Genomic DNA, 25053 nt, shown 5'->3' with positions numbered 1-25053 from the left:
GACCTGGGAAAAGCATTTCCTGAAGATGGGGACATTTTTCAGCAGGACCTCACACCATGTCATTCTTCTAAAAAAAACACTAATTTTTTGAAGAAAAACAAGATTATCACGTTAGATTGGCCTGGCAATTCTCCGGATTTAAATCTTATCGAAAAATTGTGGAGCTTAATCAAGGCACGATTACGCAAGACGGACTGCACCATCATAAGGAAGCTCATGGAGGTCATCATTCAGGTGTGGTTTTGGGACCCCAAAATTGCAGAAAACTGAAAAAAAAACTAATCGAATCCGTGTTCGTGGAATATTGAAAGATGGAGGCCACTTTAGGTATTAAACTATACACATCTGTTAAATTATCGCAATAAACCAAATATACACAAATTCAGCCTGTTTTCTTGGCAGTTTCAATTAATTCGAACAATACTGTACAATGCAACACCACATGACTCGTAGCCTACAGTATTACACAACAGCACGACCTTTTGTAATTTTTCATTTTCCAGTCAAATATAAACATAGCCTACCACTTAAAAGCTTTCTGCTACATTTTGCACAGATGTTTTGTGAATGTTGCTTTCAATCATTTTTCTACGCGCACTAGCTGCAACACTGTGACTAATTTGCGTTCAAGCAAAAATTATAACAACTCCTACAAAAACCCAATCAACACGCAAACAAAATTTCCATCAAACTTTGCGAATATTTGGCAAATGGAGAATATTCCGTATAATCCGCTCAACCCTGTAACACCACCAGAAAGGTTGAAGCCACGTATCTGTTCAATAACTTATGTCATGTACATTTTCAACCTGCGGCCGCAGTCACACGTCACAGAAGGTCAGCACACATCAAACATACTTGTAATGGAAATGTTAACGCAGAAGTCGAGGAAGAGAGTGAAGTTGGATTAGAGAAAATGAATATGATGCTACGATGATCTACAGAAACAATTTTGATGCCTTGCAATGCCCTCGAAGCAAATATGACTAGATTAGACCTATATGTTTTGCAAGCAGTCGTAAAAACGTTTTGCGTACAGTAGGCCTATATTTGCACTCAGGCAACTTTATAGAACGGCAATGGACACTTCCAGACTCTCACTCCGTCGAAACCCCAAACTCCGGCTTCTGAACGCCTTTGCTTCTCGGCTGAACTGGAAACCACGACATTTATTATAAACAACAAATTTGACGTTGATGAAATGTTACATTTCAATAAATTACATTAAGAGCATGGCTTCGTAAAACCTCCATAATGCCAATACAGAGAATGCGATTGGCTTGATTCAAAATCAATTTATCTAAACAACACCGGCTTCTTTTAATTTATTAACAAGTTCTTCAGGGCTTTCAACTTTGACGCCGGCTTCGCGCTGCGGGGGGTCGACGACCTCTACAACTTCCAGAGTTGACACGATATCCACACCGAGGTCACTAGGGGTCACTTTATCAACTTTTTTCTTTTTAGCTTTCTAAAAAGTACAAAGTTTATACATTACTGCCAATCTTGCATCATGCGGTGAAGGATGGCGAGTCCTCTGAATCACCGACCTGATTTGCAAACTGTACTTTTAAGCAGATTAGTTGTCACAGATTTACATTTTAGTTTCTGTCTTGGGTCCCGATTGTGGGAAGCATGTAATCGTTAGAAAATGAAAAGTTCAAAACAATAACAATGTTTGTGTGGATCTGCCACGGCAGATGTGACGAGGGAAAATGGCAGATCAGAATGATTTATACAAAAACGCGACGTTTGCGATAAGGTTTTGGTCCTCTCTGATTTGCTGTAGTACTAGATCTAGCAGACGCGCCTTGCAACATTGCAACAACATCTGCAAATAAGCAAGATGGGGTTGAAATTGAAGAGATTATTGTCATTGTCAAGAACATCGACGCGACATGAGATTGAATGCCGGAAGCTTGTTTGTGTCTTGTAACCATTACTGACAAATGAACTGAGAAGACATCCACTCACCATGATATTAGGGAGGGTGGCGTATCTAGGCTCGTTAAGTCTCAGATCAGCCGATACTACAGCAGGCATCTTGAGCTCGACAGTCTCTAGTCCTCCGTCAATCTCTCGGACCACAGTTAACTTATCTCCATCCAACTTTAGCTCAGAGGCGAAGGTTCCCTGGGAGTGCCACATACACAATTAACTTTATTTCGCATTGTCATGACAACAGGCCTTATTGGTCAGACAATCAACGACGCATTGCGAACTGTGACCGGATGCTGGCGTCCAACTCTAAAAGAGTACTTACCAATCCTTGGAGACACCCAGGCATCCAACCTGTGAAGCTTCGCTGAAAAGGAGCAATTATACACCTGGCTCGCGAGGCAAAATACCTTAATTTTAAATCACAATACATGCGACAAAGTCACCTGCGGCCAATCGAGAACAGCAGCGGTCATCTGCGCCGTTTGGTTGTTGTCGTCATCAATAGCTTGTTTTCCGAGCACGATCAGGCTGGCCTCCTGTTGCTCGGCCAACTTTGCCAGGATCTTTGAAACCTGCGTCAACATCGCAGCAACTGATTTAACAATGGGAGCATGTAGGATTGGACATAACTGCAACAATGGGAGCATGTAGCATTGGACATAACTGCAACAATGGGAGCATGTAGCATTGGACATAACTGCAACAATGGGAGCATGTAACATTGGACATAACTGCAACAATGGGAGCATGTAGCATTGGACATAACTGCAACAATGGGAGCATGTAGCATTGGACATAACTGCAACAATGGGAGCATGTAGCATTGGACATAACTGCAACAATGGGAGCATGTAGGATTGGACATAACTGCAACAATGGGAGCATGTAGGATTGGACATAACTGCAACAATGGGAGCATGTGGCATTGGACATAACTGCAACAATGGGAGCATGTAGGATTGGACATAACTGCGACAATGGGAGCATGTGGCATTGGACATAACTGCAACAATGGGAGCATGTAGGATTGGACATAACTGCAACAATGGGAGCATGTAGCATTGGACATAACTGCAACAATGGGAGCATGTGGCCATGTACTTCTATACTACCTGTACTGGACACAGGTGACGTATTCATCACGTGACCATACCACAGTGGACCCAAAGGAATTGCGCTTTTTCAAATCAGTTTTTCAAAAGCCAGACAGAACGAAGACAGAGAATTCAGTTCGTTTAAGATTTCTTATGAAAAAAATATATAGTTCAGTTTTAAACTTTGAAGGAAATTGTGTGCTTTGCAGAAAGGTAGGCTAATTTTTTTAATGTTTGGTGTGCCTGAATGTGATGTTAGCACAGCAGTAGATATGGGAAAGCTTACAGTGAGAATGGAACCTATGGTTGGCTACTGCTCAGTACAAAAGTAGCCTAAGTACAACTTTACAAAGCATAAAACATTATCAAGAAATACCACGTTTTTGATTGTTGACAGTGAATACAAGAAGGCTTGCATTGAGTAACATTGATAGCCTAACAGCACAGCACTAAGGTATGCAAGAAGTCAAGTTTTGGAAATAGCCTAGGCTACATAATAGTAGTAGGCTGCTGTAAGCAGTTAACTATGGTATTTTGTAATTTCCGTAAAACTAAAGCATACAGAGTTGAAATCAGTTAGAAAGTGATGTTTCCAATTCATCTCTCTTATCACAGCAGTTACATGTTAGACTAATTTAGTCATTCAATTTACAAATAAAGACACCTGATGAATTGTTGCAGGTTGTGTAGCTTGGTAAAAATTTCGAAGTATGGGACGTTGCTCTGCTTATGGCTGTAAAAGTGGCTATGATAGCCAGGCATAAAACACCAAAAGGTGTGTCAATGCACAGTTTTCCTTTTCAAAATGATGAACTGTTAGAAAAATGGATCTGCAAACTTTCTCGAAAAGATTTTGTTTCAAGCAAAAGTTCTAAGGTGTGTTCTTTGCATTTTACTGATGATTGCTTTGTGAGTTTATCGGAAGATTCTAATGCAAGTCGAATTAAGAAGAAAGGAACTTCGGATCTCAAAAGAAAGTGAGCCTCTGTATGTTCGTATTGAACATGGACGGCTTAAAGTACACAAGACCCAAAGCTTAGTTCAGTTCTGTTTATTGGTTTTGTTGATGAGAGAGAGGAAAAAAACAAAACATAATTATTCAAAACACAAATAAATTCGAACAAATAAATAAATTCTAGTTAATTGTCTTTTAAGATTTATGTTGCTGTGCTACTTCATATCTTATTTTCTCCATATAGGCCTAGTAGGCTGTTAAAAGTAGTGTTAATCATGTTGGGCCTACCAATTATATGCAGCCCTAAGCTTATTGATTATGAAATTGAGACCTTCCATTGAATGTTTTGACTCGTAGAGTACCGGTATGTGTTGTTTATCATGAAACTCTAATCTTAAAAGAGATGCATAGCTTTTGTATTGTCACTTTTACAGAAAACTAAGGAATGATGCATTGCCAACACTATTTCCCAACTGCCCAACTTACATGTCCACTTGTCCAGTGAGCCACCACCCAAACGATCCAAAACTACTTTTGCCAGTGCCAGACACAAACAAGATACTGAAAATGTAGAGAAAATGAGCAAATTATTTTTAGAAAAAGACCAGGTGAGATCAATTGAAGACATATATGAGCGAATACAGACAGAACAAGCCATGCCATCTGAAATTACTGCGTTGTTGAAAGATGACATTTTATTTCTTTGTATTGTTGACATGACTGCTGAAATTCCATCTTTAAGCATGGGGTTGCAGATTTTTGTTGATTTGTCATACGAGTCCTTTTTGAGTAGTAAAAAAAGAAAGAACAATGTTAATATTGCAAATCGCACAATAACTCGTTTCAGTGAAGTTACAAACCTGCTTGCTGACCTAAAATGTCAATTACTGTCTTGTCACACAACTAGCTTTGATGATGATCTTGATGATACGAATAAAATTAATCGAGGTGGATTTATTCCACCTAATGATATATCGTTTTCTTTGTGTCAACATTGCTACTGTATCTTCAATTCAATTCGCTCTGAACCTTTCCTGGAGCAAAAATTCTTAGCAATTGAAGAAAAAAAACATTTTTTTGTGGGACTTGTCACAGTTTCATTGACTGATCTTTGGCAAAATTATAAAGATATTTCAAAGTGCACCATGGGCCATGATATCATCAACAATATGATCTGCAAGTTTTTTAATTGTTTTATGTCCAATTATGTTCGTGATCTATCACAAAGCGGTAGATCAACGTCGTGCCGTAAAATTACGAAGTTGCGTGGTGGATACTAACAACCGGAGATGTGACTTTATATTTTCGCTTAACTGCTTACAAATGTGCTATTGAATTGGTTCAATATTGGTAGTCTATGTCTATTATCTTTCACGTGCTCCTCTGCTATATCTAGGTAAATCTGAAATTGTGTTCACAGACTCTGTAAAATATCTGGGTGTATTTATTGAGAGTTCTCTCTCAGATGAAAATGATATTTCAAGGCAAGTACGCTCTCAGGACTGTGCTGCAAACAATGCAAAATTTATTTTGCTAAATGCTCACCCACCTAAAAAACAATTTATTTCGCTCTTACTGTATGTCGTTTTACGCATCCCAGTTGTGGAACAAGTTTAGATCTTCTAGAATAAAACGATTACGTGTTGCTTACAATGATTCTTTCAGAATATCGCACAATTTGCCTCGTTATGTCAGTGTCCGTGAATATCAAGTAATGAATAATATAACAACGTTTGATGCTTTATTGAGGAAAAACATGTTTTCGTTTATCAACCGTTGCATAGGCTACACTCCTCAAATCGCTTTATATCAGACCTGATGTCATCTGATTGTTTTTATCGTTCTGAATACTTTCAACTCTTCCAACGCTCATTGTAGCCTATGTAAATTTGTAATAGTAGATATTTAGTGAACTCTTAAACTGACGACATCCAAAGTGGCTCTCTGTGACCTTTGCAGTTTGTGTATTATCTCGTTATTTTGGATATGGACAGCTTTGTCTGACGCAAATAAATAATAATAATTAATGGACAACCGATATTTTGGCGTCGTCGTCAGTGGAATCGTACCTCAAACATTGAGAAATTAATTAAAGCTATAGCCTACCAGCACAAACTTTCAGCCAAGAATGCGATGAAAATAATTCAGTGATAACTTTCTTTGACATTGTTCCGCGTAGCCTACCTTGTTGTTTGTGTTGCATCAATGTCACACCTCTCCTTAAATTCACGTTGCATTACAACTTTCTGTGCTGCTTAATGTACTAGAATTAATAAACAAACATTTGCAGCTAACTCTTTGCTATATTCCACATAACTCACACCTAAAACAGTACTGCGGTGTTGTTTGTTCGGTAATTACGGTTTTCGTCGCATGGGGCCACTAGCGTATTCAATAAAAACCTGTGTCCAGTACAGGTAGTCTAGAAGTACATGATGTGGCATTGGACATAACTGCAACAATGGGAGCATGTAGGATTGGACATAACTGCAACAATGGGAGCATGTAGCATTGGACATAACTGCAACAATGGGAGCATGTGGCATTGGACATAACTGCAACAATGGGAGCATGTAACATTGGACATAACTGCAACAATGGGAGCATGTGGCATTGGACATAACTGCAACAATGGGAGCATGTAGGATTGGACATAACTGCAACTGGTGGCTTCTAAACTTATCAGGACTGACTTCTCTTAAAAACTCAGTTTTCAAAATCTAGGACTTCTTAGAATTAGATTTTGAAAGCTGAGTATTTAAGTTTATAAAAAAATTAGTTACTTGCCCTTAGTTTTGATCGCTAGAGTTCACAGCCATCATGTGGTGTTCACAGCTATATACGATTTTACACCAATGCACCGCTCAATGCACGATTAATTGAGTGATTGAATCTTTATTCTCGGACTGGGAAAGCTTCTTGATAAGTTATTCCTAGCAGTTTCGCATTCTTGTAGAAGCTTTGAATCACTGACGCAGGCCGGTTCACCGAGATTGACAGAGTGAAGTTTCCGATTGTTGAAGTCTTGTTGCCAGGGAATTATTCCATCCATTAGATGTCGCTCCATTAGATGCCGATCCAATATACGATCGTAAAATTATATTCTCCTCAAATGAAATTGGTAGTTGCAATCTTTGCAAACTATTGCAGTAGTGGCCATGAAGTGGTTACTGAGCAGCAGATTGAAAGAAATGCAACTTTTAATGTTCCAGAATTAATTTTGAAATACTTGTGGTGGTTAATCCTCAATACATCAAAGCTTTCTTTAGAAACAATCCGGCAGCTCTGTTTTGGTCTGCTAGCAATCTTCCTCCAAGCAAACCTACAGTCCGTAGAGGCTGCGTCTTTAACTAGGGACTTGTATCCATGTAACTACATAAAACATTTAGCAGACTGTGAGGTGATGTGAGATGTTTCCTTCCAAGGCTCCAGTTTGACGTCAACTCGAGCGGTCAACGTAATGGCCACAACGCACTTGAACTTAGTAATTTTGCTCTTTGCTGTTTCTTCTTCTATGGGTGCCACTCAGCATCTATCTCGTGAGAAGGATGAGAGTAAAAGGTTGGAAAACATCCCTACAGGGACTTTTTAGCCAATCATACTTTGATAAAAGAAAACCAACTCACACTAAAATACAAAAAGTAACGAATCTTCACCGATGGTTCTCAAATCGGGTTCATAAAGACCTGTGGGTCTGTGATGAAGCTGCAAGAGGCCAGACCTGTGGGTCTGTGATGAAGCTGCAAGAGGCCAGACCTGTGGGTCTGTGATGAAGTTGCAAGAGGCCAGACCTGTGCGTCTGTGATGAAGCTGCAAGAGGCCAGACCTGTGCGTCTGTGATGAAGCTGCAAGAGGTCAGACCTGTGGGTCCGTGATGAAGCTGCAAAAGGCCAGACCTGTGCGTCTGTGATGAAGCTGCAAGAGGCCAGACCTGTGGGTCCGTGATGAAGCTGCAAGAGGCCAGACCTGTGCGTCTGTGATGAAGCTGCAAGAGGCCAGACCTGTGCCTCTGTGATGAAGCTGCAAGAGGCCAGACCTGTGCGTCTGTGATGAAGCTGCAAGAGGCCAGACCTGTGGGTCCGTGATGAAGCTGCAAGAGGCCAGACATGTGCGTCTGTGAAGCTGCAAGAGGCCAGACATGTGCGTCTTTGATGAAGCTGCAAGAGGCCAGACCTGTGCGTCTGTGATGAAGCTGCAAGAGGCCAGACCTGTGGGTCTGTGATGAAGCTGCAAGAGGCCAGACCTGTGGGTCTGTGATGAAGCTGCAAGAGGCCAGACATGTGGGTCTGTGATGAAGCTGCAAGAGGCCAGACCTGTGCGTCTGTGATGAAGCTGCAAGAGGCCAGACCTGTGCGTCTGTGATGAAGCTGCAAGAGGCCAGACCTGTGCGTCTGTGAAGCTGCAAGAGGCCAGACATGTGCGTCTGTGATGAAGCTGCAAGAGGCCAGACCTGTGCGTCTGTGATGAAGCTGCAAGAGGCCAGACCTGTGGGTCTGTGATGAAGCTGCAAGAGGCCAGACCTGTGCGTCTGTGATGAAGCTGCAAGAGGCCAGACCTGTGGGTCTGTGATGAAGCTGCAAGAAGCCAGACCTGTGCGTCTGTGATGAAGCTGCAAGAGGCCAGACCTGTGCGTCTGTGATGAAGCTGCAAGAGGCCAGACCTGTGCGTCTGTGAAGCTGCAAGAGGCCAGACATGTGCGTCTGTGATGAAGCTGCAAGAGGCCAGACCTGTGCGTCTGTGATGAAGCTGCAAGAGGCCAGACCTGTGCGTCTGTGATGAAGCTGCAAGAGGCCAGACCTGTGCGTCTGTGATGAAGCTGCAAGAGGCCAGACCTGTGGGTCTGTGATGAAGCTGCAAGAGGCCAGACATGTGGGTCTGTGATGAAGCTGCAAGAGGCCAGACCTGTGGGTCTGTGATGAAGCTGCAAGAGGCCAGACCTGTGCGTCTGTGATGAAGCTGCAAGAGGCCAGACCTGTGCGTCTGTGATGAAGCTGCAAGAGGCCAGACCTGTGGGTCTGTGATGAAGCTGCAAGAGGCCAGACATGTGGGTCTGTGATGAAGCTGCAAGAGGCCAGACCTGTGCGTCTGTGATGAAGCTGCAAGAGGCCAGACCTGTGCGTCTGTGATGAAGCTGCAAGAGGCCAGACCTGTGCGTCTGTGAAGCTGCAAGAGGCCAGACATGTGCGTCTGTGATGAAGCTGCAAGAGGCCAGACCTGTGCGTCTGTGATGAAGCTGCAAGAGGCCAGACCTGTGCGTCTGTGATGAAGCTGCAAGAGGCCAGACCTGTGGGTCTGTGATGAAGCTGCAAGAGGCCAGACCTGTGGGTCTGTGATGAAGCTGCAAGAGGCCAGACATGTGGGTCTGTGATGAAGCTGCAAGAGGCCAGACCTGTGGGTCTGTGATGAAGCTGCAAGAGGCCAGACCTGTGCGTCTGTGATGAAGCTGCAAGAGGCCAGACCTGTGCGTCTGTGATGAAGCTGCAAGAGGCCAGACCTGTGCGTCTGTGATGAAGCTGCAAGAGGCCAGACCTGTGGGTCTGTGATGAAGCTGCAAGAGGCCAGACCTGTGCGTCTGTGATGAAGCTGCAAGAGGCCAGACCTGTGCGTCTGTGATGAAGCTGCAAGAGGCCAGACCTGTGCGTCTGTGATGAAGCTGCAAGAGGCCAGACCTGTGCGTCTGTGATGAAGCTGCAAGAGGTCAGACCTGTGAGTCTGTGATGAAGCTGCAAGAGGCCAGACATGTGCGTCTGTGATGAAGCTGCAAGAGGCCAGACCTGTGCGTCTGTGATGAAGCTGCAAGAGGCCAGACCTGTGCGTCTGTGATGAAGTTGCAAAAGGTCAGACCTGTGAGTCTGTGATGAAGCTGCAAGAGGTCAGCATAACATCTTTAAATCCATTGACTGATAAATTATGTTGGCCAATTTGGTCTTCCAAATGTTTCGCCTTTTTCTTTGTATGCATATAACTCTTATCCATCTGCACCATTAGCTCAGCGGTGAAGTGCCCGACTCAAGATAAAGCGTCGCTGGTTCGACTCTCGGGGTGTGCGCTTGAGCATCACATTCTCAGGACTGCTCTCCATTCAGCGGCATCTAACGAATGGAATAATTCTCCGGCAACAACACTTCAACAATCGGAAAACTTCACTCTGTCGATCTCTGTATTAGTATACTACAATATTACAAACTAGTTGCCTGTTTGCAAAACTTGTTACACTAGGGGTAGGGGCCCTTTTTATGGGTACCCTCTCAAAACCCATTTGCCTATCGCTTATTGGGACCAAAATATGTCAAATAATCAGGAAAAAGTTATTTTAAATTTTTTCGGCCAAAATTCAGCGTCTGCACCCCCAAAAACACCCAAAACTGACAATTTTATGAAATCGCGCTAATTTTCTTCAATGTTAGAGCTATATTGGTCTATGAGGTGTCTATTCTTATTAGAATTAGTCAGAGAAGCCATTCAAAAACTCTAAATTAGCACAATTTAATGTTTTAGACCAAAAAACTAAAAAAATACCCTATTTTTCATTTTTCGCTAGAAAAAAAACAAGTTTTTCATAAATTTCCAAAAAAAATTGAAAAAAAGTCAAAATTTTTTTTTAGAAGTTTGTTTTCACATTTGCTCTCCCATTGAATGAATAATGTAATTGTTAATGAATTTTTATGAATAATTTTCCTCTTTTTAAAGTTTTTGAATGATGTTTTTTGTAAATACAGTGCCTTAAACATTTTTTAATCCATTACTCGTATGCATACATACTTTGCGGCCAGCGTGCTAAATGCAGTGGAAAGTATCTGCCACACAATCAAATACAAACTACTACTGAATATATAAACATAAAGTCATCAGTTGAATATTGGAACTCACATTCATAAGTATACATCTATATATATATCATAGACTGGTGGTTTCGTTGTTATTGAATGTGCTTTTGGAATGCACTGCGAATTTCCTTCACATTTTTTAATGTGAATGACCTGTTTCTTGCATCAGGAGAAGTGTCCCAACTACCCTTTACAGAGCAAGGAACTATTTGACAGTCTTCTGTGAGTTCAACATCCTCATGTTCTGGATATTTCCAATTCAGATCAGAATTTGCTGAGCGATGCAAATAATCAATCAAATAGTTGTCATTCTCAATCTTTTTGACATAGCCAATGTACCAAACAAATTGATCAATATTGTTCTGCCATGCGCTAACACAAAGTTCATTAACTTGAAGATTATATGTCTGTCTATTCTTTGAAGTGTATATTATTTCAGTGTCTTTCATAGCATCTAAAACATCATCATTTGATGGCAAATCACAAATAGTACTGCTTGATGTGTTGGTATCATCTCCTGCCAACAAAATGGTGAAATTTTCCAACTTTTCTTCATGAGTAATTTTGTTGAGCCGAAACAAATCTGATTTTGCTGCTTTATCGAATTTGTGAGTATGGACATAATAGGCAAGTTCGTGTTTGATGATATCCTTTTGGATTTCTGGCTTTTTTTGCAGGACATCATGGAGCTCATCAACAGAAGTACATGACCTGCCCCATGATTTGCAGTGGTTCAAAAGTTTGTTCGTATAATTTTGAGATTTTTTAGCAATTGCCAGCTTCATCTCAATTCTCTCCTTGAATCTCACTTTTTAAGCATCTGACCAAGCCACTTCACGCACTGCAAGGGCTCCACAAATTTTGCGAGAGACCTTATCCACAGTTCCTTGGGTTTCGGATTTGTAGAGAATCATGTTATTTCTGATATTCTTCGCTTTGAATTTGCGGTTTCTGCAATGTGCAACTCTTGCTTCTCTATCAAAGTGAGAAAAATCTCTCTCAGTGACAAGATTTTCATTAGAAAGGCCTTCAAGCTCATGGCTTTCAAGTTGAGAAAGATCCGTTGCTCTCAACTTTTCACCTTCATCAGCAAAGCCATACTCTCTTCCACATTGCAGTTTAATTGCTTCAGCTGCAGATAAACACATCATTCCACAAATTTCTTTTGCCAGATCTGTTGTCATCATTGGAGGCGGAACACCATGGATTTGCACCTCAAATTTGCTCAACGTGTCGGTACGCTTCTCTAAAAGGTGATGGTATAGGTTTGGAAGGATTTGGAGAAGATCACTCTGGGAGCTACACTCAATGCAGTTGAGAAATGGGAAGGTAACATGGTAGTTGAAAAAGGCCAAGACCTCTAGTTCAGTCATGAAAAAGTCACTTGCCATATAGACCTTACAGGCCTCAACCAACTGATTTGTATTGTCTATTTCATCCAAAAGCATCAACAGAATGTCTTTTGCATTGATAATGGACGCAGCAGCTTTACCAACTTTTGCAAATCTTCTTTGCTGGTATAAAAACATGCGTTTCACTACATTCTCTCGTTCACATATGTGATCAAATATATCTGCTTTTGAGGATGACTTTGCTGACTTGTCATGAGTAACAAGGTTAAGAATCGCTTCAATTCCAGCCTCAACGATAGCAGTTTTACCACGAAAAAATGACTTAAGTGCTGGATTGATACTTTCAAAGATAGCTCATTGATTAACCTTCTTTTCAATCATTGACACTACTTAAAGGTTTGATCGATCCAGAGCTTCTACAGTGTGACTCTTACAAAGAAGGTGGAAGGGATGATGATCAGAACTGATCTTCAGAGGAATACTGTTTTCTATTTCTAGATTTTTTGAAACAGCGTCAGTCATAACAGCATCAATTGTTTCCCAAATGCAACTTGGGGTGATATCCTTCCCCTCTACAATACTTGCTATTACAGATAAGCGAGTTAGGGACTCGACAAATAGGTCGATGATTTGTTCCCTATTTTCAAATGCAAAATATATTGGTCGGAGTCTAAATTCAACAGGTTTGTCACAGTTAGTGATTCTTATGATAAGACTTGGCCAGTCTCCATCAATTGAGCTCCTGCTTGTTGTATCATAGTGCCATGTAGCCTTTGATCCAGGCTGCTTATGGTAAAGGGCCATGGCTGCAGCCCTCTCAACTTCTGAAGCTTGAAGTTGTTTAAAATCAGATATTGTTCTGGATGATGGTAAGACGTAAATGTAGTTCTCATAGTCAGCTGCTTTTACTGGTACATGATTTCTGGGAGTATCATCTATTATTCCACATTCACTTTCTAGCTGTGCTGCTGGTGTAAGGTAAAAGTCATGACCATACAGATTCTTTGCAACAATTCTTTGCAACAATTTTGCATCGAAAAATTGAAAATTAAGTGTTTTCTTAATTTTTTGGACTCATTTCTTTGGAAATGCTTAGTTTAAGTCATTTGATCAGTTTCTAGAGGAAATTCTAACTGAAATAGAGTCTTTATTGACCAAAATAACCCTTAAAATGAGAAAGTTATGCTGATTTAAGTGAAATCGGGGTTTTCGACGGGTTTTTAGGGGTGCAGATGGCCTATTTTGAGCAAAAAAATTTTTTTTCGATTTTTTTTGTTTATTTAGGTTATTTTGGTCCTAATAAGGAATAGGCAAGCTGGTTTCAAGAATTTGACCTTTTACCCCCTACCCCTAGTTACACACCAGAATTGAATCAATAAGTTTCATTTCAGTTGCATTACATGCATTGTGTTAATAATTTCTAAATGCAATTACTTCCAAATGTAATTACTAATTAATTACACGTTTTAGTTACAAAAATTAAACGTTTCAATATGTATGTTCCCCAATGACTTTTTTACAGTTTGATTTTATCAAAGACAATATAATTGCATGTGATAAAGACATCATAGTACAAGAAGTTACATTTACTTTACATAATAGTCTACTTCTACAAGTCATAATATTCTTTACATTTTCACAGACAAGTTCGAGGAGGCGCATCCATTGTGCATCATGGAGGCGCATCCATTGTGCATCATGGGGGCGCATCCATTGTGCATCATGGAGGCGCATCCATTGTGCATCATGCGTGCAACTTACCAAACGTAATTTGGACTAAAGTTTTTTGTACTGAAATACTTCCATTTCAAATTATATGAAAATATGTAATTAATTACATTTAAAAACAATTCTAATAGTGATTGATCCAACTCAAGACGGACTATATTAGAGGCCATGACAACGTACAATGGGATTGTTAAAACTGGGGGCAGATAGTGACGTCATAGTGCCATTGTCTTCAATTGAACCGTACGTTAGGCTAATATTTATAACATTGAAACTAAAGCTGTGGCACTGTGTGGCAGCTTTAAAAAATACAAATCACCAAGTACGCTACTCGTCTTGTAAACAATTTATATATTTTTTAATTTCGAATCAAACGGGCCCACTACAAACTTGTTAAAGGAAAAATACAATTAAATCGTTCGTTTGATATTGTACCACACCAACATTGAAAATTGCGATGGATCAGCCATGATAACACTGAGATATTTAAAAAAGTGGTAACTTCACTAGCAAAAAACTATCTAAAAAAAAACAATGCACCAGCTACTCGTAGCCAAGACTCGCTTAGTTAAAAGATTAATTGTTATCGTGTAAAAAGTAAGGTATCATTCACTAAGTCTTATAAACAAGTCGATATCGAGACAAGGCTGATACGCATCATCTTTAGTATATAATTTGACTAATATGCTAACCCGACTTATTGTAGTATTAATGAGAACACTCAAGAAAAAAAATTGATAAATATCCAGAAAAGCTCATAAACTGACGTTAACTAGTCTATGATAATTAATTCCCAAGCTTGAGAATTGTAAGTGTTCTAGTAGTAGTACTGGGCAACTTGAAATCCCGTCTCAGTCGGTTGTATGAGCTTCTGGACAAAGAAAAATATTCGAAGGACCTAACGATTGTTTCCACGGTGTATTTCTTTTCCACAGCCTGCATAAAATCCATAGATTTCATCTGTTGCAAAAGAATACTTTGTTGATGAGATAATGCAAGAATCTTACAGCTTCTTGAATTTGTGACCATCTGGAACATTTACTTGCTAATAGAGACGTTATAGAGCATTTTACTCCAGAATGAAATGCTTCAAAGCTCAGATTGTCATCAATTCTTAACACAAACTTGGGTAGGCTATATCGGAATCTTGCATAAATTCCTTGCATTGAAAAACAAGCGTCTGATGAGCCCGAAATACATCATCACCTGCTAAAAAGGAAATTGGACACTAAAAGCATTAGCCAGGACATTTTCAAAGCTCACAATAATGTCACTTTTGTCAAAACTTGGTAATTCATCAACAGGCTGATTGTGAGTTCCACTTAACGCCCTTTGAGTACTTCTAGGAAAAAATGGTGAGGAAGAAACTAAACTCAAAGGGACACAGGGAAACACAGATGGTGGATACAAAGGTCTTACTTTCCCATACTTGATAGCCTAGTGGTAGGATAGTTTTCTGGCCAATGGCGTTCACAAACGAAGGTGTCCTTTGAATCCGGAATATTATCCCTTGGAATAGTGGCAAGCCATCTATCACGTTTCATCGGTTGGCATTTAGGCAGTTTAAACACTGCAACTTTATTTTCTTCACTATAATTTCCATTGCACTTAAAGACACAGCACTTCTTAACCACATTTACAAGAGTAGGCTACTAATATATCACAAACAATGCTTCACAACGTAAAACAAATCAAATATTAGATTGAATCAAATATAGACGTATTAGGACGTTAAATAGCCTATCCATCAAGGCTGTTCGAAACAAACATATTTCGAAATACGGGTGGGTCAGATGCATCAATTTTGTACCTGTAGTCTCCAGAACGGAGAAAAAATTCAGAATGCTTGGTGCCATAAAATTTTGATTTAAAAGTCTTGAGATACTTCTCTACCAACTAAATCAAAAGACTGCCCCCAAAAAATATCATGTTTTTATACTGAAAATTAAATATCAGTGTGAGTATACCTATTTTATCAGTTTCTAGCAGGTTTACTGCAGTTGTGCGATAATGTACCTAAATATTCTGATACTTCAGCCAAAGTCATGTATTGTTTGACCTCAAGGTAGTAATAAATCATATGCTAGCAATAGTAATAGCAATACTTTTTTCATATGGAGCCATTGCCAATCAAATATGCGTAAAAAGCACCTCACAATCACAGCTAAATTAAAATTTAACAACTTTAACTGTATCTATGTTCTCTAAGATCAAAAATAGGTTACAGAATGCTTCAACAGGTATCATTTCTTATGAGCAACTTTTATAGTAACATTACATGTAAAAATAACTGTACAAAGGAGTGCTTACTGGTTTTACAAAAAAAAAGAAAAAAAAAAGTTCTGGAGACTACAGTGTTCTGGAGACTACAGACAAATTCAATAAGAAAGAAATTCCTAATCTTTTATTTATTCCGAGTCCTCTCTATGAAATCCTGCTAAGTGAGCATACTAGTCCATCACATACTGGAAGAATGTTTGCCATTTTAATCAGGGAAGCATACATTTTTTGTTAAAGTTTGTTCTGGAGACTACACAATTTTGGAGCCAGGCTAAATAGCTTCCATAGAAGAGTGAACTATTATCACACTTTTTAGTAAATCTGTTTTCTTGTTTTGTAGGTTTGTTTATATATAAATTTGCATCATTTTACACCCAAACAGGAGCACATAGTAGGCATTGGTAGAGTAGTACCATGGGTCGTTCTGGAGACTACAACATAGTGGAGCCAAAATTGCAGATTCGTAAAATTGAGAAAAATACAAGGCCAAAATTGTAAAGCCAGTGTCATTTCAACATTAAAATGTAGCTAAAGCTGCACAGTGTTAAATAAAGGTCAGTTTAGCACTGCAGTATTTGCCTGTGAAAAATCACAAGGGAATTACAGAAGTAAAAACGTGAAAAATCCAAAAAAAGTGGGCAATTTTGTGATAAATCCAAAATTTTTGCTAAGAAGTTAACAATTTCCATTGAAAATTAGCATTACATAGGGGGGGCACATATCTAAACTGTAACTTAAAGCCTAAAAAAGTAGACTGAAACCTTAAGCAATACCAAAGCAGCAAAAATGCGTTCTGGAGACTACAGGGTACAAAATTGATGCATCTGACCCGGGTACTTACGGTGCATCCTGACTCATTACTAGTAAGGTAACCGGGTTGCTCAAGGGTAGACCCTCCGCCCTAATAGCTCAAATGACGACCAGCAATTCAATTAGGCTATGCTTGGATTTTGAAACGATTAAAAAACATATTTTGAAATACCAAAACAAATCAAAGTAGGCTATTTCTATTTCAAATATCGATCTATCTCATCCTTATGTTGATATAGGACACTGATAAATCACATTCCTACCAAGTTTAGAGTTGTAGCTTAAGTAGGCTACTGTACCGGTACTCATTAAAGTAAAATAATTCCTGACTACCCTGAACTAAACGCACTGCAAAATGGAAGCATCTGTAGAGAAATTCAATTGAAGACAATGGCACTATGACGTCACTATCTGCCCCCAGTTTTAACAATCCCATTGTACGTTGTCATGGCCTCTATATAGTCCGTCTTGATCCAACTCTGTCATACACTAAAAATCATTTGTTTTAATTTTTCTTGTTTCAAAACTGATGGAGTCCTCTATTTTTTTAAGGAAACAAAGGGAGTCTTTCAGGCAAAGAAATTTGGAAATCACCGATTTTTACAGTTACAGTTAATAACAACACGCCAGTTATTGATTTTAACTCACATGTAATGGTCCCATTTTGGCGTATTGATCAGGTGTGACCTCAACATGAATCCCTCTGTCTGCACCCATGGCCAGCGCAGTGCGGAGAGTTTCCTAGGAGCAACAGCACTCAATCAATAACGTCGTTTGGTTAGTAGCAAGTCAGATTCTGTTCATTGGTCAGTGCAACAACGCATGCTGCACATGGTGAAAGGACTTTTCAGCCACGTCAGTCAGAGTCTCTGCCATTTATAACAACCTGTTTAGAAACAGACCATGAGTAAAATAACTGGGGCTCAGAGGTGACTGGGATTCCAAATTTTTATCAACAAACCCGCTAAAATTTTAGTCTGAAACTCTGACTTAAAACAAACCAAGTAACTTGAGAGCTTTTTTGCAAATTTCTGTAACTCGTATAGATTAAATGTAATTGGAATGCAACATATCGCACAATTTGTGATGCAGGTGTCATGTGGTTTGAGATATGCAGAAATTGTAAAGAATTATTTCTGTTTGTAAAGAACATAATGAAACATTTTCTAACATTGCAATGGTCGTTGTTTTTATAAATTAATTAGAATTACCTGGCAATCCATGCCTGTGGAGTGTGCAAAAAGCGTTAAAAAACTCAACTTTTTTGTTCAGTCATTAAGTAATCACCATATCTAATTACAAGTACACAACACATGTTACAAGATATTGGATACAACAAAGCGTAATTTTTGAAATGGAAAGAATCAACAATCGGATCTCCATCTGAGAGCCAGTCGGGTTATGGTCTCTCTGAACTTGCAACATCAAGGAATGGCAGCCTGAACATTGGTGTCGGACGCTTTGTGGGGCAGATATGTTGCGTTGGGGTGACAAAGAATGCTACCTGTTAGTGTGGTGAGATGCAGATGACAGGCCATATAACCAAAGACTGCCTGCTGTACAAACTCCCACCATAGTGTGGTACGCCTACTTTCCATTGGGTGGCGACGATGTCGTACCTCCGATATCGTCTCCGCATACATCGGGACGCGCAATCATTTATGCTGCCAGAAAAAGCTTCATATGCGGCGGGTTGTTGCATTTCAGGTCGAGCGTCAATGCCCACGTCGTCCCCGGTGAGTGATTGTGAATAACGCTGCCAAATAGACTTCATATGTGGCGGGCTGTTGCATTTCAGTTCGAGCGTCAATGCCCATGTCGTCCCCGGTGAGTGATTATGAATAACGTTGCCAAATAGACTTCATATGTGACGGGCTGTTACATTTCAGCTTGAGCATCAATGCGCGTGTCGTTCCCAGTGATGATGATGGCGTATGAGCGATCTTTCCAGGCTAGATTGGAGGGCAGGAAATCTTCAGCCACTCAGCAGTCTCGTCGTCCAGGACCCTCAGACCATGCGCACCATGTGGAGGCCGGTGGATTAGGCAGTGGTGGATGACATGGTCTGCGGTCTGTTCAGTGGCACCACACTCGCATTCTGATGAAGGAGCCAGGCCCCACTTGTGCATGTCCGAACAAAAGCGGCCGACGCCAGTTCGCAGGCGGTTAAGCCTGACCCACGCAAGCCTTGCGAGGGACATCCCTGGTGGACGGGGATCGGCGTCGGGTATGAAGTCACGGAGCGTGGAGGTGTGATTTTGCCACTCCGTGTTCCACATATGGTTCGTCCAGTGTGCCGCACTTAAACCAAGTCCTTCTGCGTTCTTAAGTAGTTGTTGTGCGGCAGGCACAAAGGGGCGTCTTGATTTCAGCCGCTGCTTTATAGGTGGTGGTCTCTTGAATGCTGCATGAAGGAGACTGTGAGTGATTATGAATAACGCTGCCAAATAGACTTCATATGTGGCAGGCTGTTGCATTTCAGCTCGAGCATCAATGCGCGTGTCGTTCCCAGTGAGTGATTATGAATAACGTTGCCAAATAGACTTCATATGTGGCGGGCTGTTACAATTCAGCTTGAGCATCAATGCGCGTGTCGTTCCCAGTGAGTGATTATGAATAACGCTGCCAAATAGACTTCATATGTGGTGGGCTGTCACATTTCAGCTTGAGCATCAATGCGCGTGTCGTTCCCAGTGAGTGATTATGAATAACGCTGCCAAATAGACTTCATATGTGGCGGGCTGTTACATTTCAGCTTGAGCATCAATGCGCGTGTCGTTCCCAGTGAGTGATTATGAATAACGCTGCCAAATAGACTTCATATGTGGCAGGCTGTTACATTTCAGCTTGAGCATCAATGCGCGTGTCGTTCCCAGTGAGTGATTATGAATAACGCTGCCAAATAGACTTCATATGTGGCGGGTTGTTACATTTCAGCTTGAGCATCAATGCGCGTGTCGTTCCCAGTGAGTGATTATGAATAACGCTGCCAAATAGACTTCATATGTGGCAGGCTGTTGCATTTCAGCTCGAGCATCAATGCGCGTGTCGTTCCCAGTGAGTGATTATGAATAACGCTGCCAAATAGACTTCATATGTGGCGGGCTGTTGCATTTCAGTTTGAGCATCAATGCGCGTGTCGTTCCCAGTGAGTGATTATGAATAACGATGCCAAATAGACTTCATATGTGGCGGGCTGTTGCATTTCAGCTTGAGCATCAATGCGCGTGTCGTTCCCAGTGAGTGATTATGAATAACGTTGCCAAATAGACTTCATATGTGGCGGGCTGTTGCATTTCAGCTTGAGCATCAATGCGCGTGTCGTTCCCAGTGAGTGATTATGAATAACGCTGCCAAATAGACTTCATATGTGGCGGGCTGTTGCATTTCAGCTTGAGCATCAATGCGCGTATCGTTCCCAGTGAGTGATTATGAATAACGCTGCCAAATAGACTTCATATGTGGCGGGCTGTTGCATTTCAGCTCTTCGGCATTTCTGCCGAAAAGACTTGATATTTGCTGGGAATACACTTTTTTGCTGAAGCGTAGGCTACAAAGGCAGAAATGTGAAAGTAAGCTATTACATTTTAAATATTTATTGTGGTGTTTGTTACGTTATTCTTTCAGTTTGGTACAACTTGTGAGATTAGTTGATAAACATACCAAAAGAAATAATCAACTTGGTAGGCTGTCCAGCATCCAGGCCTCCAAACTGAAGGCGGCCATCACCGCGATATACCTACAAAATGCGACCTTTTGTCCACCGGATCTCGTCCTTCCGTCGGACGTATTTGTCCGCCATGAAGTTCCGAGAAAAATTTTATGCAAGCGGCCTTGTGAATAAAGTACTTTGCCACTTATAATCACAAAGGATTAGAAAGCAGTCAAAGTACCCGATAAATCACAATACACAATGTCTATGCTTGAATTGTTAACATTATTGATTGACCAAGCAGCTGATGTCTTGACATAAGCAGGATGCAAGTGACATCACAATACACTTTATTGATGCGTGTCGAAGTTCTGATGGCCGCCGAACAGCTTGCTTCAGTCGGACACGTTTGGCCGCCGGAAAAAGATTGTTTCGAGGCTTGATACCATTTTAAAAGTCTCTGATTTCATTCGATTACATTTTAAAAATAAAAATTAATTTCTAGGCTAGTTGTTTTTTTTCAGATATTCGCTAAAAAAAAAGAAAAGTTGACAAAAATTCTGTTTCGACTTGAAAAAGTTCGTTTCAAACAACCCTAATTTTTACCAATATACATTTAAATAGACAAAAAAAATGAACCTCTGGCAACACTTCTTTCAAGGCACGACATCGGCATAGGACGACATCGAGGGAGAGGATGTGTTCAGGGGACGACATCGGTGGCATCCCTTTCCATTGTCAACAACACCAGGTAGTGGCTAACCAGCGCGAGCCCTGATATTTAGTAATATGAGAGAAAAATAATTATATATACATTCAAATAACTTTACCTGACTTTGCGTTGGCCCACAAGTTATCGCTATCACCTCACTGGCTAACTTCTTCTCTTTTAATCTGCAACATGTCAACATATCACTGTGAATCAACACAGCTCAGCTTGTAAAGCATTGCTACAAAGTGTGAGAAAATTATTAGATGAAATGTGAGATTTGTGTTTGAATTTGTTTTGTACATAATTATAGTGGATTGAAGGTTTGCCTACCTGAGAGCTTCCTCAACAGCAATCTCATCAAATGGATTCATAGAATGCTTAACTCCTTCTGTCACCACGCCACTCTTGTCTGGCTTGACTCGAATCTGAGGGTTAAAAAAGCTTGGTTGGCTGGGCAACAGATGAGTGTAGATGGTTTGCTTTTTTGGTTTTGAATCTTTATCCTAGGGCCGACAAAGCCTTGATAGGTTGTTCCTGGTAGTTTCGCATTTTTGTAGAGGCTTTTGATGCAGGCCCGGTTACCGAGATTGACAGAGTGAAGTTTCCGATTGTTGAAGTGTTGTTGCCGGGAATTTATTCCATCCATTACGTGCCACTGAATGGAGAGCATTCCTTAGAATGCATTGCTCAACCACCCGACAGTCGAACTAGTGCCGCTTCATCTCGAAGCTTCATCATTCATGAAGTCACATGCTAACCAACTGAGCTATCGGGGGCGAACATTTATCCATTCATGCCAATTACATGTAGTCATATGATGTTGCTGCCACTAAATATCTAAATTCCATTAAAACTTTGAAGAACACAAAACTTTGCTTTATGCAAATCATCTGTCACCAACTTGAAAATTAGGCTGAAAACACATTTTCGCTTCACTTTCAGTCATAGGATGAAGTGAACCCATGCCTGAACGATCATGCAACACAGTAAACCATAAATCGCCCAGCATAAGTGACTGTACTACCGTACCACAAGAATGTCATAGACCTACTTAGAAAGCGAAAATCACAAATTTCAACTTACTTTAACGGCATAATCAATAACCCTTTTCACTCCAACCAAAACTCGAGACATGCCAAAGCTTAGTTAAGCAATCAAATTTCTAAATGAATTTAAAGAAGTTACTGGAATGGCAAAAGGCATTTAATCTTAGAACTGATAGATTTGAATGAAGTTGTGCACACTGCACCACACCTATCAGTTGCACACCCATTCTTTAGTCTAAAAGAGGTGAAGCGATGGAACTTCAAAAATGCCAATTGAAATCAATATCTCTTGACCAAAACCTCTTAAATCTGTTGACCAATGAGTCTACCGCAAAGTTACCATCACCTGAAACATGTAACGCAGACGAGGCATACCACGACTTCTGCAATGCCATATTGCCATAATAACTGCGGCATAAGCCACAATACCACGTGGCCATCGAATTAGCTATACACCATGCTGGGACTCTGAGGCTCTCTATAGCTCCTACCTAAACGCAATACCTGGTACTGCTTCTAACACCGCCGCCACCAGATTACTTGAGCGGCTGGATGCGAAGAAGCTTGTTGAGCGACGGAACGAAGCTGTTCAAACCATCGACTTCTCACACTCAACTCGCAAAACATGGAGCATCATCAACAACCTCACTGGGCGTTCAGCAAACTCCCCTTGTCAGTGCCCTGTTTCTGCTAATGCCATCGCTTCCCAGCTAGTGCAGAATGGGGTCTACAAGACAAAGGACCGCAAGGCATCCCGCCTTGTCGCTAAGGAAGTATCTGCCCTGTGGCGAGTCGAAATACCACAAGAAGAAACAATTTCTGGAGATTTCACTCCAGAGAAATTTGCCGCCTAGTGACACCACACAAGTCTTCAGGGCCGGATAAGATCTGCCCTGAGCTTGTGCTTCATGCTGGCCCTGCCCTAAGTCCTGGATACATAGATTCCTCTCTTCAAAGACAGGCATAGGTGCGCCTCAACCGTCTCCGCACGGACGTCAGGCATTACCACTCAACCATGCACCAATGGGGAATGGCCTCTTCCTCCTCCTGTGAATGCACTGCCGAGGAACAGACCGCAGACCACATCATCAATGATTGTACCATGTTCAAGCCACTTAACGGAGTGGAAGGTCTGCGTGTCATGGATGATGAAACCAAAGTGTAGAATATTTTAACATTTTTTGTTTGTCCCGTATTTTGTGTGCGTTGTGATATCAAGCTGGTCAGATAAATGAAGCATGAATTGGATTGCGAAAGAATTGTTTTCGCTTCAGCGATGTAGAGGCACTGACCTCATTTACTGGTATCTCTGGGCAGTCAAGTGTAGCCAGGATGTCAGATGGACAACAACATGCCTTGTAGGGTCATTCCATGCTAAATGAGAAAATTTTTTGGAAAAATTACACCACATGTCATAGATTTTATTGAAATTTGGCATACTTGTTGATGTCAAAGAAATATATAATATATGAAGAAGGCAAAAAAAAAATTTGAAATTTTTTAAATATTAACGTGGAGTTATGGTCATTAGAAAAATCGCCATTTTTGCCTGTTCTGCTTCAGCAATTTTGCCAATTTTTTTTCATATTTCTAATTTCTTTAAAACCTATGATAATACAATAAGGCTGAAAATTGCTAGACAGACATTTTAAGACTCAAGGAATCCAAAAATATAGATCAAAAAGTCGTCAGAGAAATGCTTAATATGGTTATAAAGGTTTCAATTTGATACATGCATTTTTCGGAGGCCAAACTTTGGGGGACTATAAAAAATGGGTATAAAACTTAAAAACTGAAATTCACATGTTTTATACTTATACCAATACTCTTTCTTGTCAAATAAAAAATATGAATTAATTTTGATAACTACTGTACTATGATAAAAGCTAAATTTTCTGACTTGCAAATTTTATACTTTTTCACACTCATTGTTCAAGATTTTTGTCTATGACATCAGAATTTATATATATATATATTGTTTGTTGATGACATCACAATTTACATATTGTTTATAATGACAATTGTGATGTAGCTGATGAATGAAGTTTTATACCCATTTTTTTATTGGCCCCCAAAGTTTTGCCTCCGAAAAATGTATGTAGCAAATTGAAACCTATATAATCATATCAAGCAGTTCTCTGTCAGCTTTTTAATCTACATTTTTGGATTCCTTGGGTCTTAAAATGTCTGTCCAGCAATTTTCAGCCATTCTTTATGACCATAGGATAAGAAATTAGAAATATGATAAGAAATTGGGAAAAGTCACTGAAGCGGAACAGGCAAAAATTGTGATTTTTCTAATGGTCATAACTCCACTAATATTTAAAAATTTTTTTGCATGCTTCATATTTCCTTGACATCCACAAGTATGTCAAATTTTAATGAAATCTGTGAAATGTGGTGTAACCCATTTGCTCATTTGGCATGGAAGGGCCCTCAGAATTGAACGAAAGCGTTGTTTGCATGTTGAAAATCCTTTTCGCTGACCAAGTTTTTATATACATATACAGTAGAGTGGTTCAAAAAAATACAATTTTCTAGGAATCTTCCTCCACAAGGCTTAAAATGTGCCATTTCCCCATAAAAGTGCCCTTGCAAAAAATTAGACTGATTGGAGGTCGTTTAAAGGTCAATCAGATTTTCACTTTTTTACCAC

At 40.3% G+C, this 25053-nt stretch overlaps 1 protein-coding gene across 2 annotated transcripts; it reads right to left on the bottom strand.

Annotated features, from left to right (window-relative positions):
• Positions 1 to 1154: 1154 nt before the first annotated feature.
• On the bottom strand, positions 1155 to 22537 carry LOC145773966 (electron transfer flavoprotein subunit beta-like). 2 transcript variants are annotated; one of them, XM_082585093.1, is made up of 7 exons: positions 22435 to 22537; positions 21682 to 21776; positions 21470 to 21533; positions 17636 to 17728; positions 2385 to 2513; positions 1975 to 2133; positions 1155 to 1471 (listed from the first exon to the last, which is right to left on the bottom strand). In XM_082585093.1, the coding sequence occupies exons 1-7, from the start codon at positions 22483 to 22485 to the stop codon at positions 1301 to 1303; spliced, it is 762 nt and encodes a 253-aa protein (XP_082441219.1). In that variant the 5' UTR covers positions 22486 to 22537; the 3' UTR covers positions 1155 to 1300. The 2 variants fall into 2 exon arrangements, with proteins under 2 accessions (XP_082441219.1, XP_082441220.1); XM_082585094.1 differs by lacking the exon at positions 17636 to 17728.
• Between the last annotated feature and the right edge of the window lie 2516 nt (positions 22538 to 25053).

Source organism: Aplidium turbinatum, chromosome 7 (assembly GCF_918807975.1).
Source record: "Aplidium turbinatum chromosome 7, kaAplTurb1.1, whole genome shotgun sequence".
Classification (NCBI taxonomy): domain Eukaryota; kingdom Metazoa; phylum Chordata; class Ascidiacea; order Aplousobranchia; family Polyclinidae; genus Aplidium; species Aplidium turbinatum.
This window is presented reverse-complemented; position numbering and strand designations above follow the sequence as displayed.

Bases quoted from the DNA above. Each gene is read 5' to 3' on its own strand.
- LOC145773966 (XM_082585093.1), bottom strand. From the start codon at position 22,485: ATGTCTCGAGTTTTGGTTGGAGTGAAAAGGGTTATTGATTATGCCGTT. The intron at 17,729-21,469 runs GTAAAGTTATTT...TGTTGCTCCTAG, and splicing joins GTGGGCCAACGCAAAGTCAG to GAAACTCTCCGCACTGCGCT. The intron at 1,472-1,974 runs GTGAGTGGATGT...TGTACTTTTTAG, and splicing joins CCACCCTCCCTAATATCATG to AAAGCTAAAAAGAAAAAAGT.